Source organism: Nothobranchius furzeri, chromosome 3 (assembly GCF_043380555.1).
Source record: "Nothobranchius furzeri strain GRZ-AD chromosome 3, NfurGRZ-RIMD1, whole genome shotgun sequence".
NCBI classification, from domain to species: Eukaryota; Metazoa; Chordata; class Actinopteri; order Cyprinodontiformes; family Nothobranchiidae; genus Nothobranchius; species Nothobranchius furzeri.
Genome location: NC_091743.1, coordinates 59,776,195 through 59,800,871, shown reverse-complemented (window position 1 = coordinate 59,800,871; position 24,677 = coordinate 59,776,195). Strand labels below are relative to the sequence as shown.

The 24,677-nt window shown below is 40.4% G+C and overlaps 1 protein-coding gene across 2 annotated transcripts in view; it reads left to right on the top strand.

Annotated features, from left to right (window-relative positions):
- LOC107385374 (cadherin-22) overlaps positions 1-24,677 on the top strand; it is a 298,526-nt gene that overhangs the window by 182,603 nt on the left and 91,246 nt on the right. For both annotated transcript variants that reach the window (XM_054751944.2, XM_015959211.3), the window contains 3 exons: positions 12,183-12,302; positions 18,368-18,535; positions 20,715-20,896. In XM_054751944.2, the coding sequence (XP_054607919.2) occupies positions 12,183-12,302; positions 18,368-18,535; positions 20,715-20,896 (470 nt within the window). The remainder of the gene's footprint in view (positions 1-12,182; positions 12,303-18,367; positions 18,536-20,714; positions 20,897-24,677) is intronic.

Genomic DNA, 24,677 nt, shown 5'->3' with positions numbered 1-24,677 from the left:
CTTCAAGCTGACTTGCCACACTGGCTCACAGTACCATCCTACAACACAAACGATGATCCGATCCATTAAAAGTTTCAAGTTTAGAAGCTAGAAAAGATTAGGTTTACAATCTGTTTCATAGGAGATGAAAAAATATCCCCAAATCCTTGTCAAGATCTAGAAGAGGATCAGTGTAAGCCGACCACTGGCTTTTATGACATGTCAGATTTTTCTCTTCCTTTGCTCTCGCTCATCTTCCTATGTCTCTCTTCTGGGGCGTTTGTGTGAATGAGAGAAAAATTAATCACATATGAAGTAGTGAAGGAATAGCTTTTCATGCAAACACCTCAGCTTTTATGGCTTTACTAAATGATCCATAATGCAAGCAGGGAGCACTCAGTCCTGCAGATTAAGGTGGGTCGAGGCAGGAGCGAGTCTCAGCGCCACAGCAGTTAGACCTCTCCATTGAAAGCCGTACCAGTATCACGCCAGCTGAGATGGACACAAATCTCTTTTACGAGGCTGCCTCTTAAATAGCTGTCAGTCTAGTGTCTCACACGTGGCATACTCCTCCAGCTCCCTTTGCAATAATTGAACCATCTCTCTAAGAGCGCTGAAACAGTGTGGGAAGCCATTCAGACAGCCTGTGTTGATGCCATTAAACCAAATTCATGCATAAATTTTGCTTTATAACCATTGTCACCAATCCCCATGAATGAGTCTCTTACACCTGAGAGAAAAAAAAACATTTTTCTTCAATCATATTATCATTTTAGTCATTCATTACATTTTAGTTACTTTCAGGTGTTTTTTTTTTTTTTTTGTTTCTAGAAGAAAAACCGGTACAATATATATTTATTTTTGGACAACTGGTGCACCGGTTTTGTATTTTCACAGGGATTACCCTGTTCATCTTCAAGAAATCTAAAGGACTCAGCTCTTCCGAGAGCATCTTCTACCGTAGCACTTGGTCTACTCTACAGCACTCTTTGCTTTCACGATATTTCTACACTGTCACCTCGGAAAGAGCCTCAAATCTGCTTAGTGTTAATCGTGATGTTAACTGCACTGTTATGTCTCTTTTGATAAAAGTCAAACCAAAAATTAAACCAGAAAAGTGTGGAACACTGAAAAAATATATGATTATTTCAGATTATAATCTGTCACTCTGAGTTTTTCATGCAGGCTGAACATGAAAATAGTTTCCTACACCTATATCCTACGTTAGCTTCTGATTGAAAATAAATGGTGAAACTCTAGGATTTAAAAATCCTGACAGATCTACGTCACACTGTCACTTAACATTCATGAAATCACCTATCTTAACTCATGACGGGGCAGGCTGTTGGTTTAGTGTCTTGGAAACAGCAGAGAGCGTCTTGGCTAGTAGAAGCTAACTGTTAGCATTAGCAAATCAACCACATATCAGAACTCTTTCAGGCCTGTGTCATTTGTAGGGATTAAAGATCAGCGTAGCAAAGCAAATGGACTCTGTGGTACCACTACAAGTGAAGTGATTAAATGAGTGAACCACACATGTAATAAAAATGAGGTAAATAAAAGAAAGTTTCAGAATGGTTCATTAAGAACAATTATTAAAACACTTAGCTCATTTTATTTTTCATGTTACATTAATCCTGTAGACTTGGGAATTTTAAGCTCTTTAAAGAAGCTAAAAAATAAAAGAGGGAAAAAAATTAATATAATCACAAATTTCTGCCTTGCAACCCCAGTTATTCATTCAGACTGTTGAAGGATTTAGTGAATATCAAATTGGAGCCCTCATTAAAGTTGCACAGCAGGGAAAAGCTGTAACTTTGTCTAGTTCTTCATGCTGAGACAAATCCCTGAACAGAATAATGCAGAACAATTTGATTTGTGACTGTTTTAATGTAAACTGTTGGAACAGCCAAATCAAACTTTTTTCTTGCAAAATTTTATATTTAAATGCAACTTAATTTTTATCATTTCTAATTACATGCAATTTCATTATGATTATACACTTAAAAACATGTACATATTTTTTTAATCATGTTGATAAATGTACTCACCGTTCTGATTTAACCTGAGAAAGGTTTTGTCTCGCCACAACAGGATTTTTTTGTGACCTTTCACTTTTCTAGTTTCCTCCCTTAGTCCAAAGGTTCCAATTAGGATGCATGTAAGGTTAAATTGTGTTTCTAAATTGACTGTATGTGTGAGGGTGTATGATTATCTTTTTATTTCTCATTATTTGTACATAAATAATGAAAATACCTGCAGGTTGAACTGTGGTGTTTCATCCTATGCAGGAGCAATAACCAGTTCTTGTTGGCTGTTTTAAAACAGGCACAATTCACTCAGATATGTCTAGAAAAGAAAGCAAATTTCTGTATCTGGAACAAAATCTGTTATTTTTAAAATATGAATCATATACTATAACATTTATCTATTTTAATATATTATACATTTATTATATTCATCAATCCTTCAGGCTTTTATGGGTGACAGAATTATTTTTGGACTTACTACATGCTGTAGTTTTTAGACTTGTTAGAGCCTGATATCAACAAAAGTGCTTTATAAGTATTATTCTTACAGCATTTTATTTTACAATAAAAAAAAGCTTAAAAAAATTCACAGAAACGTGTCAAATATTTAAAATATTTTAATTTGGTATTCGTTGTTTTTTAAGCGTATCAATAAAGTGTATGGTATCAGCAAAACTCACCTATTCACACACATATCTGCAGCATTTTCCGTAGACCCCACCAATATGGAAACCTACAGGGATTCACACCACAAATGTGTGCCTGACCATAAAGTGTTTTAGACCATCTCTCACTCTATCACTACAGCAGGAGCTGTCTCTTTACAAAGAACCTGAAGATTTTCCAAAATCTTGCAGAGCATTCACTTTATGGCTGTGTAAATAAAAACAATAAATAAATAAAAAATGCCAGATTGCAGTCTACTTTTATAAGAATCTTTCTAAATTGTCCTGTATTCCAACCCGCTTAACTTGTGGCAAAAAATAAAATAAAAATAAAAAACCCACTAAGTACTGACTTCTCACACTGAAATCATGTTGCAAGCCAGAACCTGAAAACAAATCCAAGGGACAAACCTGCTGCCTTCTCCACTTAATATGATGCATTTGCATTTAAATAGTTCTTTTAAGCTGTCTGTGGTTGGTGCCAGCAGCTACCAGGAACAGCTCATCGTCTAATCAATTGTTACCTGGAGAAAATTAAGATAAGACAATAATCCCGTGGATGAAAATGGCTTTGTTGGACCCACAGGAGTAGGGCTGACTAGGTAAGCAGAATTACCAACCCCTCTTTTGTTACCAAAAATGAAACGCTTATTTATAGTTTATGTTTTCATGATGTCTCACTCATCTCTTAACACAGAAATGGCACATTTAAATTATTTATGCTTTAAGCTAATGTATCCTTTTCATATTTCAAATGGGTAATGGACTGGATTGATTTGCAACTTGAAATAAAAGCTCATTCCAACCCATTTTATGCAGTATTCTAATTCACCATGAGCTGCTATGTAAATCCAGATTCAACTGAAATCCTTACACAGTGCTTGACGGGACTAGAATTAAATACCCTTAGATGCAGCGTATTCCACACACACCTCCATAGTGTGCCGCACACCAACACACAAACACACCAGATTCTAAGCCACACACACACACAGGAAGTGAAATAGATTGCTACAGGTGACAGGGACGGAATAGTAATCTCAGCTATGTGATTTATTGGCTTGCTGACTATAATGGTAATCTCCTTGCTGCGCCCCCCTCCTTCCCCCTTAGGAACAGCATTCAATGACAGGAAACAAACAGTGCAGTGACACTTCCTGCTAATTAGCATCATTAGCATATGGTCATTTTGTAGCCGGACAGTAGCATGACAGGGCTCTGAGAAGGCCTACAGTCGTGACCTTTAATGGACAACACCAGTAGTCAGTAATTACCCATAATGTTGGCCCAGAAGAATGGAGACAGAGACTGACTTCTTGTCCTTGAGGACCTGTGGCACCTGGGAACATCTTTCATTTTCTGCCTTCTTTTCTCTGAGCATGATTATATTTATAGAGATATGCTCCAATGGGAGACAAAAATGTGCAGTCATTTCCTAACCTTCTAATTAGGAATCATAAAGTTTTAAAGGCTTTAGGCTGAGCTTCTACTAAAATGTGTGACTAAATGGGATGATGTGCCTGCATATTTACTGCCAGGGGCCTGTGTACACTGTTGACAAATATATCGCTCTTAGTGTGAAATAATGACTTAAACTCTGCTGCTCCACCAGCTCTTTTTCTTGAGATTTCATGTGAAGATGCCTATTTTGTTTTGTTTTTTTGCCTAAGTGCCAGTAATCGCATGTTGTTTGATGCAGGTTTCTTGAGCTTGTAACGTTCTTTGAAGATGTAATGTTCGATGTATAACTGTGTGTTTCCTGTCATCTGTGAGAACGACTGTGCCGATGAGAGAGAAAACAACTCTAAGTGGTGTAGTGCCTCACTCGGGTACGAAGGAGGTAACTTCAGAAATATTTGTTTGGAAAATTAGATGCAAAGAAGTAAAATATCTTAGCGTTTTCACAACACCTACATTTATTAGTCTTTTTCTTTCAAGCAGAATCAAAGACAAGACAGAATAAATGTAAACATGGGTCCACAGCCTTTCAAAAATGTCTTTTCTTTGGAGATACTTTCTAGCCTGGAAGGCCATCCTATATACAGTCTGGCCATGACCCATGGGGAGAGCTCAGTCGTGGGGCAGAATCTATGGTTGTCTTTCAAACTGTCTCTGCATGCTCTTGGACAACAAACAATCTGACATACTGCTACAGATGTCAGTCAGGTCAGTCCACCATACACTGTCAAAGAAGACACAGATCCGTCATTTTTCTAAATAAAGTACTTAACTACCTCTACCTGCTCTTGAGTCAAAGAAAAACACAAGTCTAAATAGTTCAACATTGATGCCAAAACCTATGATGTGGAAGAAGGCTGGAGCACTCGAGTGTCACATTGTTGCACCCCTGTGCCTTGGGTTTAACCTTAATTGTGTCCACCTGCCTCTTGTTACCTGATTACCCATCCCACTGTGTATATAATCCTTGTGTGTTTCTTGTGGGTTTGTCGGTTCGTACTCATTACATGTCAGTTTGTGTTCACATCTGTCTACCCTGTCGTGTCTGCACTCCTGACCATTAAAGAAGAACCAAATGTCCATCGCTGTCTTGCCTGGGTTGATTTACCTGGCTGAAGGATCCGCTCTTCCTCCCTCACCTTCCCTCCACATCGTGACAGAACGAACCGACCAAAAGGATCCTGCAGTGAGTTGCCCAGGTCTTCTGGGTATGTCCTGTGCTCAAGGTCGAGGAGGATGCGACGCTGGATTGGTGCGTCCACGACTCTTTGGGTGGTCAATCTGGTCATTTTCCTCATCTCCATCTGCTGTTGGCGCTGCTGGCGAGGCGCAGGGTAAGCTGGCGCCACATCTCTGTTCCTGGTGGGTCAGGCTCCGAGGGTGCTGCGTCTTTGCCTTCTTTGTCTGCACTTTCAGTGCAGTGTCTCTCCTCTTGATGCCTCCTCTCTCTTTCTGGTGGGTTGGAGGGATGTTACGCCGCTGCTGCTGGATTTCCCCATGCCTGCTCATCTTCCTGCTGCTCCTCTGGCTGCCTCCATTGCAGCTGGTTGGCTGAGGTTCCTGCTTCTCCCCGCTTGGGTGGTCCTGTCTTTCGAGTTTGTGTTCCTGTGGCCTCCTGGTTCCTCTGGTCTCACCTCCTGTGCTCCTGGTTCCAGTGGTCTCGAGTTCCTGTTCCTGATTTGTCCCTGTGCCCATTGGCTTTGCCCCGCCCTTGGATGCTGGTCCCCTGACTCTTAGTGACTTGGTGATTCTTGAGTTTTTGTGTGTTGCCCGTGAGCAGGTGCTGCTGGGCATCGGGAGCTGCCCTTGAGAAGGGGGTATTGTCACACTGTTGCTCCCTTGTGTCTTGGGTTTTACCTTAATTGTGTCCACCTGCCTCTTGTTACCTGATAACCCATCCCATACTAGTGTATAAGCCTTGCTTGTGGGTTTGTCGGTTTGTACTTGTTACAAGTCAGTTTGTGTTCACATCTGTCTACCCTGTCGTGTCTGCACTCCTGACCAGTAAAGTGGAACCAAATGTCCATTGCTGTCTTGCTTGGGTTGATTTACCTGCCTGAAGGACCTGCTCTTCCTCCCTCACCTTCCCTCCACATCGTGACATCAAGTTAAAATAAAAATATTTAACTGGTGCAAATGAATGAGCTAATGTTTCAAGGAAATGGATGAATAAATAAATGAACTGTATTTGAATATTTTCTTTATGAAGTGCTTTGAAACAACTCGTCACTTGCGCGCGCGCACACACACACATACACACACATAGTTTGATGAATGGATTTTAATCCAGTCAGTGAGAACCGGACGTGCACATTGATTGGACAAGTTTTTTTCTAGGATTGTAGGTGTCAATTCTTTATTTTCTGGGAAAAAAAAAAAAAAATGTGATGCCATCAGCATGTGAAGTATCTCACTGTTTTCAAGACAAAACTGTAACAGGAGACTATGCTCTAACCTGTCACATAATATTACAAGCCTAATGAAAGTCAAACATTTCAGATGGACGATATGACAGCTGCTAACGTTGGCCCTGCCCTACTTTACCTCTACATTACAGTTCCTTTATTCGCGTCCATCCTAGAGCTCCTCTCTGACCTTCATGCTTATTTAGAGCAGCTGATTTTTAAAATTAGCAGAGTTCATCTTTGGTAGTGGGTTCACTCACTCATCGCCTCTGTCAGTGCGCCCCATGGCAGCTGTGGCTACATCGTAGCCCATCACCACCAGTGTGTGAATGTGTGTGTGAATGGATGAATGATACACTGTGTGATACTAGTGTAAAGCGCTTTGGAGTCCTTACTCTGAGAGGCGCTATGCAAGTGCGGGCCATTTATGTTTATGTTTACCGGTATGTTTATTTATTTAGCAGACGCTTTTATCCAAAGCCACTTACAATTTATAACCTGTAGGGAATGTTGTGATCTGTGGGGGAAACCGGAGTACCCGGAGGAAACCCACGCATGCATGGGGAGAACACGCAACTCCACGCTGAAAGGCCGCAGCCGAGATTTGAACCTGCAACCTTCGTACTGTGAGGCAACAGTGCTAACAACTGCACCACCATGCGGCCCATTTATCATTTAATCGTTCACCACTGAAATCAGTTTGTTAATTCCAATCCTTCTAAATAACCCTATAATCATCCAGCTGGAGTCCTTAACGGTCCTGTAACATCCATCCTGTCAGAATAGGCCTTGGGAGCCCAGGTGTTACTAGAACTAATGGTGTCTCCTCACCAGCGTGAGCCTCCAAACTGTGAAGGTTGGTCTCCAAACATGAACTTTTAATTAATGCATTTATCTCCTCTTGTAACACTTTAACATGTTTTCAAAGGCTTGTATCATGATATGTTATACCTCCCAGACTAAAGATAGGTACAATATAAGATAAAACATTATCGTAGATACTATTGAGACATCATTTGTGAAATACAAGTTATTTTTGCTCACCATTGCTTTAACCAAGAAATAAGATGCATGGATTTGATGAAGCCACTAGGGATGAGCGAGTACACCACTATCTGTATCTGTATCTGTTCAACCATCTAAATTATCTGTATCTGTACTCGGAGTGGGCGTGGCCTAACCCGGAGGTGGGTGTAGTTTAACCGGAAGTGGGTGTGGTTTACATCAATATGTTATTTTAAGTCTGATCAGAAGTTGCTATGTGTATTGTTTATTTGAAAACTATTTACAGAGCAGCCTAAGAATTGAGATTAAATGTTTTTGATCACAATAGTAAAGGAACTGTTACAGAACAAGTTTTTCAATAAAATCAGAACATTAATATGCATGTGCATGAATTGAGAGAGAGAGAGAGAGAGGGAGAGAGAGAGGGAGAGAGAGAGGGGGAGAGAGAGAGAGAGGGGGAGAGAGAGAGAGAGAGAGAGAGAGAGAGAGAGAGAGAGAGAGAGAGAGAGAGAGAAAGAGAGAGAAAGAGAGAGAGAGAGAGAGAGAGAGAGAGAGAGAGAGAGAGAGAGAGAGAGAGAGAGAGAGAGAGAGAGAGAGAGAGAGAGAGAGAGAGAGAGAGAGAGAGAGGAAATCATCTTTTCTATAGAGCTCCAGACCCCACGTGACTCTCAGTTAGTAGACGCCATATTGGCAGGAAAAAAAGGTAAACAAACACGGATCGTAAACATGAACGGGATCGGCTTGAATTTTACTTTGTCGGAGTTTACTTCACACTTTAAAACCGAATAAATCGTTTTATATAGTCAGAAATTAAATAGACTAAACATATCTGACCCTTACCGTGCCCCTGGGATACTTTTTAAAAACGCCAGAAGCTGTCGGAGCGGACTTCTTACCGGACCTGGCCGGGGAACCCCTTGGGATTTCCCCGGAGGAGCTGGCCCAGGTGGCTGGGGAGAGGGAAGTCTGGGCCTCTCGACGCTACATGCCCCCGTAACCCGACTCCGGATAAGCCGATGAAAATGGATGGACAAATAACAGATTTACATGTAAGTAGTTTAAATAGAGTGCTTTGCTGTTTGAATGTATAAATTGAACGCCAAGAGAAATCACTAGTTTGATTTTTTTTGCCTGAATAAAATAAATATGTCAGGCAGGAGCGTCTCAGGATCTGTCTGAGATCTGTCTCGGTGAGACAGATAATAGCAATCCAAAGTGCTTTTTATGTGTGATCTGAAAATTGATCAACCATTGCTTAAAAATTAAATACAGCTTAGCCGGTTAATTGCTGTGATACTAAAACACGTAAACGGCAGCACGCAGAACTCACGAGGCACCGTTTTAAGTGATGTTTACTTGCTGCTGTGAGTAATAAGACAGAAAAAGCCACGCCAAAATAAGTTTAGGAAGCCCACTAAGAATCGAAATAAAAGCATTTAAAATAAACACCATACACAGTTGAGGAAACATTGGTTGAAGTACCTGATATGAAGCGGTCGCTGCATAAGCGAAAACCTTTACTCTCGGGATCCCACAGCTTCATTTCAGCCCGGTCACTAGCTCGTTTTATTACAATGATCCAACGTTTGCGGCGCTCCAGATCTTGGCTAATCCTGTAGATGGCTCATTCCTTATGTCGTCCGCGTCTGTTGTGCATCCTGGGGCACAACAGGAATCTACCATATTTCCCGTTTGATTGAGTTTTCTGACAATAACAAATAGTCCAGCTGCAGACTTCTGCATGCCAATATGGCGCCGTTTTGATTTGAACTGTTGCATGCCAGGAGAAGTGACGTCAACTCTCGGAGCTCTATAGCGCCTCTCAGGATAAAAATCACAGGGCGCTTCTCAAAAACAAAACGTAAAATACAAAAAAGAATTTAGAAAATGATTTAAATATATTTCAAAGGGGCAAAACATAGACAATTGTGATTAAAAAATGTAAAGAAAGAGAGAGAGAGTTAATAGGAAAGAAGGAGTGGATCCTGAGGAAGAGGAGAGAGAGAGGAAAAAAAAACCCAACTGGAGCGGAGGCAGTGAGTGACTGATGCAGAACGAGCCGTTTTCTGCTCTTTCTTGTCAAATGCACCACGTACGTTACGAAAAAAGTAACTTTAAATAACTTTAAAGTAACTTTAAAAAGAGGCAAACTGAGGAAAACCTAGGGAGTACTGAAGAAACGTGAGCAACAGTGGAGCAAGGACAGAGAGATCCGTTACTGTCTGTGTGTGTGTTTTACTCGTTTCATGCTCGTACTTGTCAAAAATGCTTTATCCGTACCGTATACTCGTCTGAAACGAGTACCCGGCTCATCCCTAGAAGCCACGCTGTCTCATGCAGTTGTAGCATTGATAAACTACATATTTAGGAATTAAAGGCTGTTGCTATTCAGCTTATGTTTTAATTCCTAAGAGATCAAACATATTGACGAAGGAAATTATATGCACATATATATATATAAAAGACATGTGAGTGCAGTTAACCTTATCCTGATTTACTGTGTCCTGTATGATTGTGTATAAGTGCACATGATCTTCTTGTCACTGTTAAACATTACTGATTATCATAAATAATAATTATTATTAACCAAAGAATAATTATTTGTTTCAGTAATTAAACACCGTTATAATGAACCATGATGATTATTTATGAACATTGTAATAGACAGTGAAAAGAGTTTATTAAAAATGATTCTTTTAAATCTTTAAGTGTCCTTCGTCTTGCGGATGGAACAGCAGTCAGATAAAGGCAGTCAGATTAAAGGGGTGATAGACCAACATTCAGTCTCCTGTGAAAGAAACACTGTAGATTGTCATAGCAGCCAGGTCAAAGTGACCCAGGCTGTGTGTCTGACCTGAGGGTCAAAAACCAGGCCTTTTCAGTGATGCTACACAGTCCTATATGTGTAACACACACACACACACACACACACACACACACACACACACACACATCCCTCATCCTAACCTTAACCCTCATTTAACTGATGCGGCACCGAACCAGCTCGTTTAACTGCACCTAAACCTTAACGTTTCACTATTTGTAACCTTCCCCTCTCCCTCATCCTAACCTTAACCCTCTTGCTACCTAAAACGTTACTCTCACTGTGATCAAGCATTTGTTTCCCCTGCATTCTGACTCTGACAGTCAGAGTCTGACTGTCAATTTTCGTATTTGCCACCCAAGGGGAACATTAGAACATACCACCTGGTGAGGGGGAGGTTACAAATACCCTCTACTTTTAACCTCCACCGTGGTAGTTGAAACCTCCCCCTCACGTTGGCACGGTCCAAACTCGACCAATGACAAGGTGGCTCCCACCATTCACTTCATAGAGCCGGCTTTTAGAGCGATCGACACATCACTAACGTGTTCGCTAGCAAGATGGTTAAGGTTAGGATAGGGGTGAGGGGAAGATTAAATAAGAGGACAAGGTTAAATAAGAGGATAAGGTTAAGGTGAGGTACAATGAGCTTGTTTGGTGCCCTGGCTGCGGACATCCCATCGCGTCAGTGTAACGCTGCATTGGGATCTGCATTCAAATAAGGGAAAAACCCCTTTTCGCACATAAGTAACGAAAAAGGGCACTTTTGGCATCAGGGGTCTGACGTGGAGGGCGGCTGACCAAGCGTTTGTTTTTGACGCGCTGGGAGTGAGAACGTGTTGTTTTGAAATAATTTAATCTCATATTCTGGAGTAAAATAAAGAAACAAGCTAAATCATCACATATCTGTGGCATCAAGAAGCAACTTCTGAGTTCAAACACAGGGATGGAGCACAGTGTTTACAACTGAAATAGTATCAGGATGTTTTAACTCACAGAGGCCTGCAGGTCTTCTGTTTTACGAGCAAAGGGCTGAGAATCTGCTTGTTATGAGCGCTATACGTTACTTTGCCACTGCCGTGCGGAGCAGTTGGGAGACACATGTCAAACACGGAACCGAGTCCGCCTACCGAACCGAGCAGAATTCTGATGACGTCACACCGGTGCGCGATGGTGCATGTTCCAACCCACAGGAGAGGAGGGAGAGAGGAGATAAACAGTGAGTTGATCACAGGGACTGAACTAATGTTTTAGAGCAAAACTCCAGTAAAAATGGCAGTTTGTCCTCATTATCAAGTGTAGACACCTCCCACCCCCCACGGTTTAGACGCGGCGCTCATGCAGGTGTCTCTTTCTGTTCCGACACTGCTACACGTAATATTCTTAATTTATTAAGCCTATAATTTATTTTTACTCAGTAACAGATATGATTTTAAATGTAGCGAATTACAATTGTTTTTAAAAAAACTTATTCAGGTAAAAGTAAAAGTACAGATTTTAAAAACGATTTAAAAAGTTTAAATATACTAAAAAGCTACTCAATTACAGTAACATGAGTAAATGTAATTCATCACTTTCCACCCCTGTTTCCATAACAACTCAATGTTTCATAGAGTATAAATTATAATACGCTGTCCTACTTTTTAAGTTCTCAAGGTCTGCACTCACATTTGTCCTTACAAAGACACACACAACACAATTTTATACAAACACAAATTCACATTTTAGGATTCGAGAACTAGTCCCTGGTGGCCTCCTGACTCCAGAGATTTGAATGTCTTTTTTTGTAACACCACACTGTCTGTCTTTCCAACAGGAACGTCTGTTATGAAGGTTACTGCCTCCGATGCTGATGACCCCACATACGGCAGCAGTGCTAGAGTGGTCTATAGTGTGCTGGATGGAGAAAGATTTTTTACTGTTGATAAACACACGGGTAAGAAAACACTTCCAAAATGTGCAAACTATCTTATTTTCAAATTTCCTAATGTTTTGTGTTCCAATTATGCCAACTCTAAAGCCTTATTTTTATTTTATTTCTTTGAGTAAGTTTTGAACTTTACTCTTTCTGTGAATGGCCTTGGTTTGAGAAAACAGGTAATTTATGACTGGCCGAACCAAACAAGACCAAGTTAATTTAAATTAGCCCTAACCCTAAAACATTTCCAATCAAAAACAATCACAATTGTTCTTGTAAATGTGTTTAGTTACATTGTTATCAGTTTTGCAGATGTCAGTCAACAAGACAGTCTGCCATACACTGTTGAAGAAAATGCAAATACATCCCTTCTAAATAAATGAATCAAGTACCTCTATCCAACCCTAACCCATCGTGACTCAAAGAAAACCCCAAGTCTAAATAGTCCAAAGCTGATGCCAAAGCCATTTTAAACGAGCTGTCACCATCTTTGTTTTTTCACTCAATCACAGTAGCATCCCGCCCACCAAATGGTTAGATCACCTAGAGCACCTAAACCGATATTATTAAGACACAAGACTGGTCCTGTCTGCTGGGGCTCTTATGGGGCGCGGCTGGACCAACCCATAAAGCAACATCGTCTGTCTAGATTTCTAGACTAATATTTATTTGCTTTTGCCCTGAAAGTCCAACCCAGTTTTTAGGGTTTATGAGACCAGTAAAAATGGTAAATGGCTTGTATATGTATATGTATGTACATCTCTCGACAAGGAGCTTTGTAACATGCTAAACACAATGTGAAATGGGATTTTCTTACCTGTTTAGGGCTGATTAGGCTGGTGCGTCAATAAGGAAATAAGTAGTTGACAAAACTTTTTTTTGTGAACAGTTTCTAAGTCCCCTCTAGTCTGTTAGTCTGAGGAAAGATAGCTGAGTGCTGGCAGGCTGGTTGTACATCTATTACAGTTTTTCTCCATTGGTTTGGCTCATTTCTTGGAACAAAAATTATGTTCTCAAAATAACATGGACAAACCTCCAAACCTCTTGGTAAATGTTCGAAACAGAATGGCATTTCTCATTCATTTTATCAAATGGCAAATGACTTAGTACTTGTCTCAATTGCCTGAATGCATCTTTGCAAATTATTAAGTACATGCAGGCTACAGTTATACAGTTAGCCCACATTTAGCACATTTTCCAAATGAATAGATCTTGTAGATCTAAACCGATTAGTTCATTCTCAGTCTAATGATCATTCTCTCCAAAACATGTCAGCATGTTTTCATTGTATAAGTACCCGCATGCACAACTGTCCAATTGTCAGAACTGGTCAAGAACATAATACAATGAATAACATTTATGAATTTCTTTGAATATTTGATACATTGATGACAGTCATTGACAGTCAGGTGAAACTAGACTAACGAACGGGGAGTGTCACACACAGGTGTTTTCCATGATTGTGTGCTGCCAAACACAGATATATAGAGCTTGACCAGCGCCAGTCCGATCTCTGAACATGAATAGACAAGGCCAAGCAAACAGAAGAAGAAGAAGAAGAAGAGGAGGACTGAGAATGTGTCGTGGAGGAATGCATTTTGGGGGCACTGACTATTCAGATTAGAAAGAAATGTAGTTTTGACACATGAGTAAACTGTTTTAGGAGCGATATGAGCTTTTGCAGGTAAACCATGTTGTTGTGATCAACCATCCAGTTTTATGTTGAGAGAGTGATGAGAATGTCCGATCTGTGTCGAGAAATGAGCCAAAGCTATTGAGGAGGATCTTTGCCATTTTGGAGACACTGGCTGTTTAAATGAGAAAGAGATTTAGATTAAAGCCTGAGTGAATAGTTTTGGAAGAGATATGATCTTTTGCAGGTGAGCTATAGTGTTGTGCTAAACTGTAAAAGTGTTTTGCCAGATTGTCTTAGAGATTTGAGAATGTAATTTCTGTTTCAAGAAATGAGCCAAACCAATGGAGAAAAACTGTAACATACAGCCCATGCAATGGAGTGTAAGAATGGATTTGATTGTCTCACTATCGCCCTTGAAACATTTGCAAGAAAAGAAAACCCTTGAAATTATATGTCTGAATGTGTGAATATGATTCAGCCACGTTCACATTTAGCTGACAAAATGATCCCCCATTTATATATGGAAAGCCTACCATTTCCCTACAGACATGGAGCTTATAGGAGCAGTAAGACCTGACCTACAGTCTTTCAGGAGAACCCTCGCATTGGTGTTTGAATGCCGTCCCCCAGGGAAAAGCACTAAAGTTTTAATGATTCCTTTTTTTGGTGTCCACCACTCTGATATGGTCAGGGTGCCTGGATGATAAATGACTCTACCTCGGTGGGATAAGCCGGGAGACTGGATGGTTCATTCCAGCTCCTACTCACATCCCTTGTTTCCACCCAGCCCATCCCACAACCTTTGAAACAGACAAGCCTTAAGGATAGGATGAGAAGGTGGGTGGATAATAATAGACACGATAATAGATGTGAGTCAAGAGGGTCAACATATGGAAGAGGCAGAGAAGCTGTGAGATCAAACTCTCAATAATATCACTTTCAATCACCTTGACAACAAATTCAGTAGCAAATTGCTGTGTTGTCTTCTGCCAATGTGGTCGTGCACACACGGTCTTGAGAAGAGTTTGACCATGAGAGTCATTCTTATTTTCTAAGGAGTAAACAGTGTACCAACAGTGACTTCATGTTAATGTAAAATATCCATTTTTATGCATAGATATAGTCAAATGTTTTGTACTTTTAAAACAGTTTTTAGCTCCTATTTGTTTTGAGTTATCATTCAAGTCATCCATCCATTCATCCATTTTCATCCACTTATCCAGAGCTGGGTCGCGGGGGCAGTAGCCTAAAGCGAGAGGCCCAGACTTCCCTCTCCCCATCCACTTGGGCCAGCTCCTCCGGGGGAATCCCAAGGCGTTCCCTGGCCAGGTGAGAGACATAGTCCCTCCACCGTGTCCTGGGTCTACCTTTAGGTCTCCTACTGGTTGAACGTGCCCGGAAAACCTCACCAGGGAGGCGTCCAGGAGGCATCCTGACCAGATGCCTGAGCCACCTCAACTGGCTCCTCTCAATGTGGAGGAGCAGCAGGTCTGCTCCTCAAGTCATTCAATTTATTTTAAAGTTACATAAACAAATTGAAAGAAGAAGCTAGCTATTAAATGCAAATATGGTCACGAAGCTCTCACCGCTCCCATTGGGTATTGTCCCTTGGCCACATTTGTCGGAACTGGAAACCCGCATTGCCAGAGGAAATGAGAGAGCGCTAAACACAAGTCGCCATTTTTTTTAGGTCCAAACGTCTTTTGTTATCCGTGACTTTTTTTTTTTTTTTTTTTTTTTTTCCTTTTTGGGACTCTGGTAGTAATGCATTTGCTTCGGTATAAGGATGGACTGTCACTATTTATGTTAGACTGAAGGTTCTACATGCTAAGTGTTTGCACTTTGCCAGGCCTTTTTCAGGAAACTCTCTTTATATGTATTGGAATATCTCAATGTTAAGATAAGTGCTGCAGTTATGACCAGAGTTATAAAAGTATGAGTAAGGCTTTGGTTTTTCTTTACAAAAACATGTAACACATAATTATTGTAATTACTTGGGTTGCACATTTCAAACCACAATGGTACCAATTATGAAAAAGTGCCTGCAGCTGTATACAATGTATGGCTCAGTATGTTGACTCTTGCAAGGATAAATGGATTGAAACAGTAAAAGACGTAAAAGGCAAGCATATATCTCAGACAAGTTTAGGTCCTTTCCCAGCTGTCCAAATAGTAGAATAGGTGACTCTTGATGCACACGTGAACATTTGACATCTATTTCTTCACTTAAACCTTTGATGCACAATGGTCACAACAGTGGACAGGTACTCTCTCTCTCTCTCTCTCTCTCTCTCTCCTTCTCTCTCTCTCTCTCTCTCTCTCTCTCTCTCTCTCTCTCTCTCTCTCTCTCTCTCTCTCTCTCTCTCTCTCTCTCTCTCTCTCTCTCTCTCTCTATGTATTTATTTATTTATTTATTGCTATTAAGAACAGCTGTTGAAGACATTATTACATTTGAGCCCCTCCATTTGGACTTCAGTAAGTCAAGCCAACATATTTCATGTTCAGAATGCACGCTGTCCACTGAAGTGGACATGTAATAAATTATTTGTGAATTATTAAATGTTACAAAAAGTATATGTTGAAATTTGTTTCATTCACACCTAAAGATGAATGAAAAAAATTGTTAAAAAAATCATGGTTGAAGATTTCATAATCCATGCATCAAAGGGTTAGTCAAAATGGGATATATAAAAAAGAAGTAGAAAGTTAGTTATTATCCTATTAAAGGTGTGGTTCACTGAAAAATCATATACATGCCATAAGCATTAGTGCGGGGGTAGGGTGGGGGTGGGGTTACTGTCTACAAGTGGGTAGGATAGTTGCAGCAGTCTGCTCAACCCCCTTGTCGGGGAGCGCCAACACCCTGAGGCTGTTCTGGGGTTCTCCAGAATGCACAGATTGCCAGTCCGCCTCAGAGTGGCTACTGATAGAAAATAGATGCATTTGAAAAGCCTGACAGATCTACATCACATCACATTACACTCAATGAATGAATGAATGAATGAATGAATGAATGAATGAATGAATCAATCAATCAATCAATCAATCAATCAATCATCAATCATCAATCAATCAATCAATCAAGAAAGCAATCACTCAATCAATCAATCAATGCTTATTTAGAAAGCACCTTCCACAACCCTCTATGGAACCCCAAGGCATTGGACACAGCACATAAAAAAAAACTAGAACGCAGTACAATAAATAAAAGTAAGAACAAAAAACACAGAAAAGGCAACACAACTGGGTCAATCTCAAACATGATCAGAGAACTCTAAAATTAGTTTGAAGACGGCTCTTAAAAACCAGCAGGAATGGAGGCAGTCTAATCGACAGTGTCAGCTGGTTCCAGATTGAGGGAGCTGAAGCTGAGAAAGCCCAGTACCCACGAGTCTGAAACCTATTACAAGGGACAGCAAGCAGGCTCTGATTAGAGGAGCACAAAGAGCGTGGTGGAACATAACTATTCAGGAGTGTAGTTAAACAGAGGGGAGTAGATCCCTGAAAGAAATTAAAAACAAATACGAAAAGTTTACATAATGGCCGAAAACAGAGTAGCACCGGACTGATGTGATCTTGTTTCCTAGAGTCAGTCAGAAACCTAGCCGCACAGTTCTACACTGTCTGAAGACGATGTGACTGATGTTCATGGACTCACCCATCTTGACTTCCAGCAGAGAATGTCTCAACCAGCAGAAGACAACACTGACATTAGCAACTCTACCACACAGCAGAAATTATTCCCCATTATGACTTACAAGGCATTCATTCCCACTAGAGACCACTGCAAATGTATTGCATAAACTAGTGAACCAAACCTATAAAGCCACCTCTGCCAGCAGTTTGTTTTGGATAGCTGTAGGTACATCAACACAATTCTAAAGTGAACACAATCAGCGAGCTATAGGCCCAATAGTCAGTCACCAATGAATGTTTTACTATTGAAATGCAGCTAAAACTACACTCCACTGGAAAGGAACTATTGCACTGGTTTTGATTCCTTCCTTTGCTGCAACCCCCTCTCTCTCCCCATATTATATCAATTTCCCTGTGCCCCTCACATGTTTTCTAGATGTCAACTTTATAGGCATGAGTGTGCTTTTCCCACTGTAGACAAGTTATAATGCTGCTCAGGGTGGCTGTAGCTTGCTTTCATTCTGCTCCTATATATTATTCATTTTAATACAACTGAGCCATAAAATGATGTATGTGCAGAGGGGCAAAAATGACACGGCCTCTCCCATCAAGAGGAAAAACTGAAATACACTGCACTTATTCCTTCATAACACACCACTTAGCAGAGGGTGATATCCGAACTGAAAGTGGAAATGGAACCTGTTATTGCATAAGTGCTAACAACTGATGTAACCTTTCCCGTGGCCTCATTTACTTACTACTCTTCCTCTTCTCTGCCTCTTTTTTCCCAAACTCTTCTATCACTCATTAGGAATAATCATGACAGCAGTGGCGGATTTGGACCGCGAGACACAGGATCGTTATGAGTTGGTCGTCAAGGCAACAGACATGGCAGGACAAATGGGTGGTCTCTCTGGCTCCACCACAGTGACCATAGTGATCACAGACGTTAATGACAACCCGCCACGCTTCACACAGAGTAAGTATAACCCGCACATTCTCTTACCTTGGACTTTAAAGGAGATGGTGATGTAGGAGGAGAAAGCAGTTGGAAATGACAGACAGACTGTTCTCTTAGCAAAGAAAAGAAAAGAAATAAAAGAGCGTAATAAAAGATGCATAATGTGCCTTGGAAACCTGCAGGCCACTGACACCAAATGGTAGCTGCATGATTGGCTTGCATACAGCAAAAGAAAATCACCTAAATTAAATTTATGGACCATTCATACAGGCAGCCCATAACAAAGTTATCTATCAATCGCGGAGAACTGATTCGTTCCACTGCACATTTGATCATGTTTTTTAAGGAAAGCTCATAAATGGTTCAGTCGATACAGCTGATTGGATATTATGGTGATTTTTTTTTCCAGTCTTTATGACTCACACAAAGCTTTGAGTGTTCACGGACTCAACAAGCAGATTTAAATCATTATCCAAATTATTTAATCATAATTTAATCACCTAACATCACATGCACCTTTAAAAAAAAAGAAGTAAAGTTTAGACATCGATCAAGTACGTTTAGTGCCCTGATGGTTTTTATACTTTCGTAAAGTAATGGTTCTCTAAGACGCCAAATAAAATTCTCCGGACAGCTAAACCTGACTGAGAAGTAATAAGATGTGTTACTAAAATTGTGATTTTCCTTCCATTTCCCCTTTTTGATGTTGTTTTCTTTTATTTGAAGACAAAGTAGTACTATAACCCTATAATAGCAGTGCATTTGATTAAGCTAGAGGTGCAGCCAGTTTAGCTGGTAGAGAGTGATATGTCTTCACACACCTTTTCATATTTGTGTATGAATCCCTTTTTCATCTCTGTAAATCATATTTGCCCAGTCAGAGTGATAAGCCCTCCAGAAATACGGTGGTGCCACTGCAGGATATGGAAAACAGAATCTGAAATACAGTTCCATAAATCAGCTGCACAGGAGGATGACATATGGTATATGTAAGGACTTTTATGCTTAAACATGATTTCTTTCCTTGTAGCCATAGAGTTTAATATTCTGCCTATAGATCTAGTTTTTAATGATCTCTGGCTGGTTTTATGTTTTATTTGGTTTTGTTTTGTTGTAAAGACAAAACATCTGGTTCAGTATTATAATTAAAAAAACAAATTTTAAATTACAAAATAAAAATGTTTTATGGCAAATATGTAATTTTTTTGGGCAAATATGTAGGGATGGTGGCAACAACACTGTTGTCACCTTTAGGTCATTAATGTTAGGTAAAAATTGCTGACATTAACGATACTCTTAAGGTAACCTGGTTTGCAGGAAATAACCGAACAATTAAAGGTTTGGAACACTGAAAAAAATGCATTATTATTTCTGATTATAATCAGTCACTCTGAGTCTAAATGCAGGTTGAATGTGAAAATAGTCTCCTACACCTGTCTCCTGCTTTATCTTCTGATAGAAAATAGATGGTGAAGCTCTAGGAATAGAAAAGCCTGTCAAATCTACATCAAGCTGACACTTGGACTCACCTATCTTGACTTGCAAAGGGGAAGGTTGTTGTTTTAGCATCCAGGAAACAGCATTGAATGCCTCAGCTAGCACAAGCCAAATGTATTACTCCATTCAATTCAATTGAATTCAATAAAAAAAGACTATTAATCCCAGAGGGAAATTCCACCACATGGCGGAAGCTCCTCCAGGTTTGTGGTATTTGTGGTGATTAAACATCAATGTCGCAAAGCAAACTGAGTCAGCGGTAGAGTCACGTTGCTGTTATCCAATCCGGGATGTCCAAATATCAGGAAATAATACTCACAGTCCTGCTGTCCACTGCCACTTTCTGCTGCAGCACACAGATCCAATTGCTTCTGGGCATTTTCCCCTTGAGTTCAACGTGTAAGGCTTTCATTCTTACCCGAAACCACTGCAAATGTATTGATTAAATGGGTGTTCAACACCTTTAAATGTTGAAACTACTAGATGTTGATATCTGTTCATCTGCCTATATCTGTTCAGTGTTATTAGCATCTCATTTTCTTGCTTTTCTCACCTTTCTGTCCGTTTTATATTCTCTAATTCTCCTCCTAGTCAAACTCTCCTCATCTTTCTTCTGGTGGTGTTTTTTTATAACTCCATCTATCTGTCTTGTTTGAACTGTCTATACTTTCTCCCTCTGGCCACCTTCTCAATTTACCAGAGATGAACCAGTTTTCGGTGTCAGAGGGAGCAGCTGTGGGGACGCCGGTTGGACGCGTCATTGCTACAGATGCAGACATGGGAGAAAACACAGATATGAGCTATCTGATCAAAGATGGAGGAGAGCTCTTCAAGGTCACAACAGATTTAGAGACACAGGAAGCCGTTGTCTCCATCAAGAAGGTACATTTGGAACTAAAGCTGTGTCACAGAGCTGTTGTTGTTTGTTGTTTACCAATGTTGGCTTTCACAGCAACTACAACAGTTACACAGAATCTTGGCAAAATGTGTTAAGCCCAAAAAATAAATGGGCAATGGGATTAATGTCTTTTTTGAAAAGACAAATCAAAGAGATTTATTTGGCCGGAGTTACAGTAGGAACGCTGGGTACAGACCAGAGGAAGCTTTCTAGTTAAAAACCATCAGACTGACTGTTTAGCACGGTTTGGCTTGGCCGTTGCTTTTCTTCCTTAAGACTGGGCAGCTTGGTGTCAATGTTTGTTGTTTCATGAATTTTGCATGATATCAGAAAAAACTTTGAGATAGAATCTTTGGTCATCTGCTCAAAGGTTGACTTGGAAGTAGACTTTTCTTTCTTAGTGGTATATCATACATACAATTCAAACACATCCTAGTGCTTGGCTTCTTGGAAAAGTATGAGTAATTGGAATTCAGCTGGTGAGAAATCAGCATGAAGGCCGCAACGCCTTTTCAGAAATGCTGACACACTGACATGCACTGTGATACACAAAATGAGATTGATAATTGATGCACATTGTTGAAAATATTATCTGTCAGCTTTTTGAAAAAGAAAGTTAAAGGATGCAATGGCCACATTTTCACATAAAGTACAGAGATGTGGGAAGTGTATGTCTTTAAGGAAACATTGCTTGTTTAAATGGGGCCTAGAATTACCATTGATGAGGGAATGTTAATTACTCATACTAGTTGTTATGTACTTGTTGGGTGATACTGCTGGTACACAGTCACCCTAACAGATTTTCACCCTAATCCAAACTGACTCGCAGAGCTCCTTACAGTTTTTAAAAAAATTAAGTAAAAGTCCTGTAACGCTAGTTGAAATTAATTTCATTTATACGACGACAGTTGACAAGTTTATTAAAACAGAAGGCTGACCCCTACTTCACACTGGAAGCAGTAGCAGTGCGGAACGGCAGCAGATCGTCACTGCCTCAACTAGAATTCATTATAGTCCACACGGGTGATTCAAACCAGCCACGACACGGCCATTTTCAGCATGCCGTGCTGCCAACAACAGGGTGGGTTCTATTTTTGCCACAAGCTGGTTCTGGGACACATCAATTTCAGCAAACATGGGGCTAGACAGGAAATCACATCTGATAATTTTCAAAATAAAAGTCTACTGTAGTGATGCAGTTTCATATCTATGTATGCTATGTCAATACATGGGACCTAATTGCTTATTTACTACCTGCATCATTCGAGAAGTGCAACAGTGTGTTTTTTCATGGCTTTAATCCTGGAAGTGGAGAGAAACAACATCATATATGACATCAAACAGCAATATCAAATGTGATTTCCTGTCACGTTGTGGGGATGTTTAGGACCCAAATATGCAGATTACCCAGACGACAAGAGGCAGAAGTTGGTTCAAAGTAAAAATCATTTTATTTGCAGGATAAAAGAACAAAAATAAATCCAAGGCAGCAAGCCAAAGTCCAAAAGTCCTGGAGCACAGGACACCCAAAGCTCTCTTATTATGGGCCATTTCCATCTGTGCCAGGTGGCCCCAGTCGGCCCAAGCCTGGCCCGGTTGATTCCACACATCTTTGCCTTAAGCCCATGTGGGCTTATTCTACCCACCAATCAGAGGCTTGCTCTAATGGAAGGTGTGAATTTGCTGTCAGCAGTGGGTGTGTTGGCCCTGGTCAGCCTGAAGCAGACCCCCTCGAGAAGAGGGCTGAGGATGTGCCTTGGTTTGCCCGAAAATATACCAGGCCACCCAGATATGTAAACAACCTATGCTACCTGGCCCGGGCCGTCCCGGTACAGATGGGAATGGCCCATTAGAGCACCAAAAAACCTAGAGACAAGAAGCTCACTAAGAGCACGAAGACCTAGAGACGAAAAAGCTCAGACAGAGAACGAACACACGCTGACAGAAATACAATGGACCGACAACCACACAGAGACAAGACAGGGCTTAAATAGACTGGGAAGATGAGAGGCAGATGAATTGCAGGTGTGTGGGGAGAGGGACCAGGTGAACACAATTACTAACTCAGGGAGGAGGAAGAAAACATTGGTGGGAAAACACACACTAAATAATGAAAGGCTGTAACAAAGGAAAATGACCCTAGAGAAAAACAAAAGACCAGAAGGCATGAACATAACTAATATTCTAAGGGGAAGCTGACACTAAAGGAAAACACTACAGAAAGAAACTACAGGGGCGTGGCTAAGAGGGGGCCAAGAGAGCACAGGACCTGGGAGAGGGAAGTCTGAGGAGGTAAACCTAGAGGGCAAATGGGGAACACCAGGAGACACATGAGGAAGACGCAGACACGACACATGAGGGCGCTAGAAGACACAAAAGGAGCACCTAGAGACGAATGAGGACAAAAGGAGACACATGAGGTGAGAAGCAGACACAGACCATGACAATTTCCTACGTTTTGGTTTATCTGTGGATGGCATAAAGAAGCCATGACCCTTGAAGTCTAAATAGATTTTGTGATCTTGTGAACCAAGCCAGGATCATGGTAGAGCTCCATGGCTGGGATTCTTCTGGTGTGTACTAGCATGCAACAAAAGTTGTGAGTAAACCATTCCCCTGCCCTTCCGCTCTGCTGATGCCTCCAGTGTGAAGTAGGGGAAAGGCTAGAAAGAATCCAACTAAATGTTTTTTTTCTTTGTGTCTGTGATGACCTGAAATTACAATTGCAGTGAAATAAAATGATTTTGACCAGAGTTTATTTACAACAGGATTATTAGATTACTATGGATTATGTGTACATGCTTCATCATTTCAAACTGAATGGATCGGATTGTGAAAGACTATTATATAAGAATAGTATATCTTTTTAGTATCTATAGACATTTCTAAAGTAACTAAAGCAATATTTATTGATGATTTAAATTTAAATTGTATGAACAAATAGATTTTTAATTCTTTAAAAATGACACATACCCCTTACACCTGTCTGAATTCTTGCATTTTGCATTCTCTGTGCATCCTGTGTGCATCTACACATAGGACACAATGAGAGCTCATAATAAAGTGGGCACTTAGAGCTGCCCACTTGAATTTGGATCATACAAGATTCAACTTTACATTTGCATTACATTTACTTTTTTTAACAAACACTTTGTCCTTATGAAACAACATTAAACCTTCAGTGCTGTAAGATACTCTGTCATATGCCTCAAGTACGCTCTTATAAAAAAAAAAAATGGCAGGATAGGTTGGTGCAAAGGTGCAAAACAAAGCCTGAGGGAGTGATTTGGGGTGTAAGAGATACATTGGCACATTTTGCAGCTTGTTCCATAATCCCATAACAAAAAATGAAAACAGTCTCTACTTGGACAGCTCTGTACTTAAAAAATGCATTACATGACACGTTTAATTAAAACAGATATTGCTTCAGGTGAAACATCAGCCGGTATGATCGACGTTAGATTGGTGGATTGAAACCATGTAGTCATTTTGCAGGAAACCTGTCAGTGATTTGAATTTGGACCCGCAGGTAGCTACTAAAGTTAATGGGTAATTAGGTGGCATGTGCTCTTTTTGGCTGATCAAACACCAGATTGCTGATGTGTTCAGTACCATCTGTAGGGGTTCCAATTTGTTTTCTGCTTGAAGGCAACCATAGTAGTCAGGACAAGAGATGAAGGTGGCTCTGGTTTGTGTCAATCACTCATTCAAACTCAGCCACATATGTTTTATATTGTATCAGTCAGGGGTAACTGGGTGTAGTAT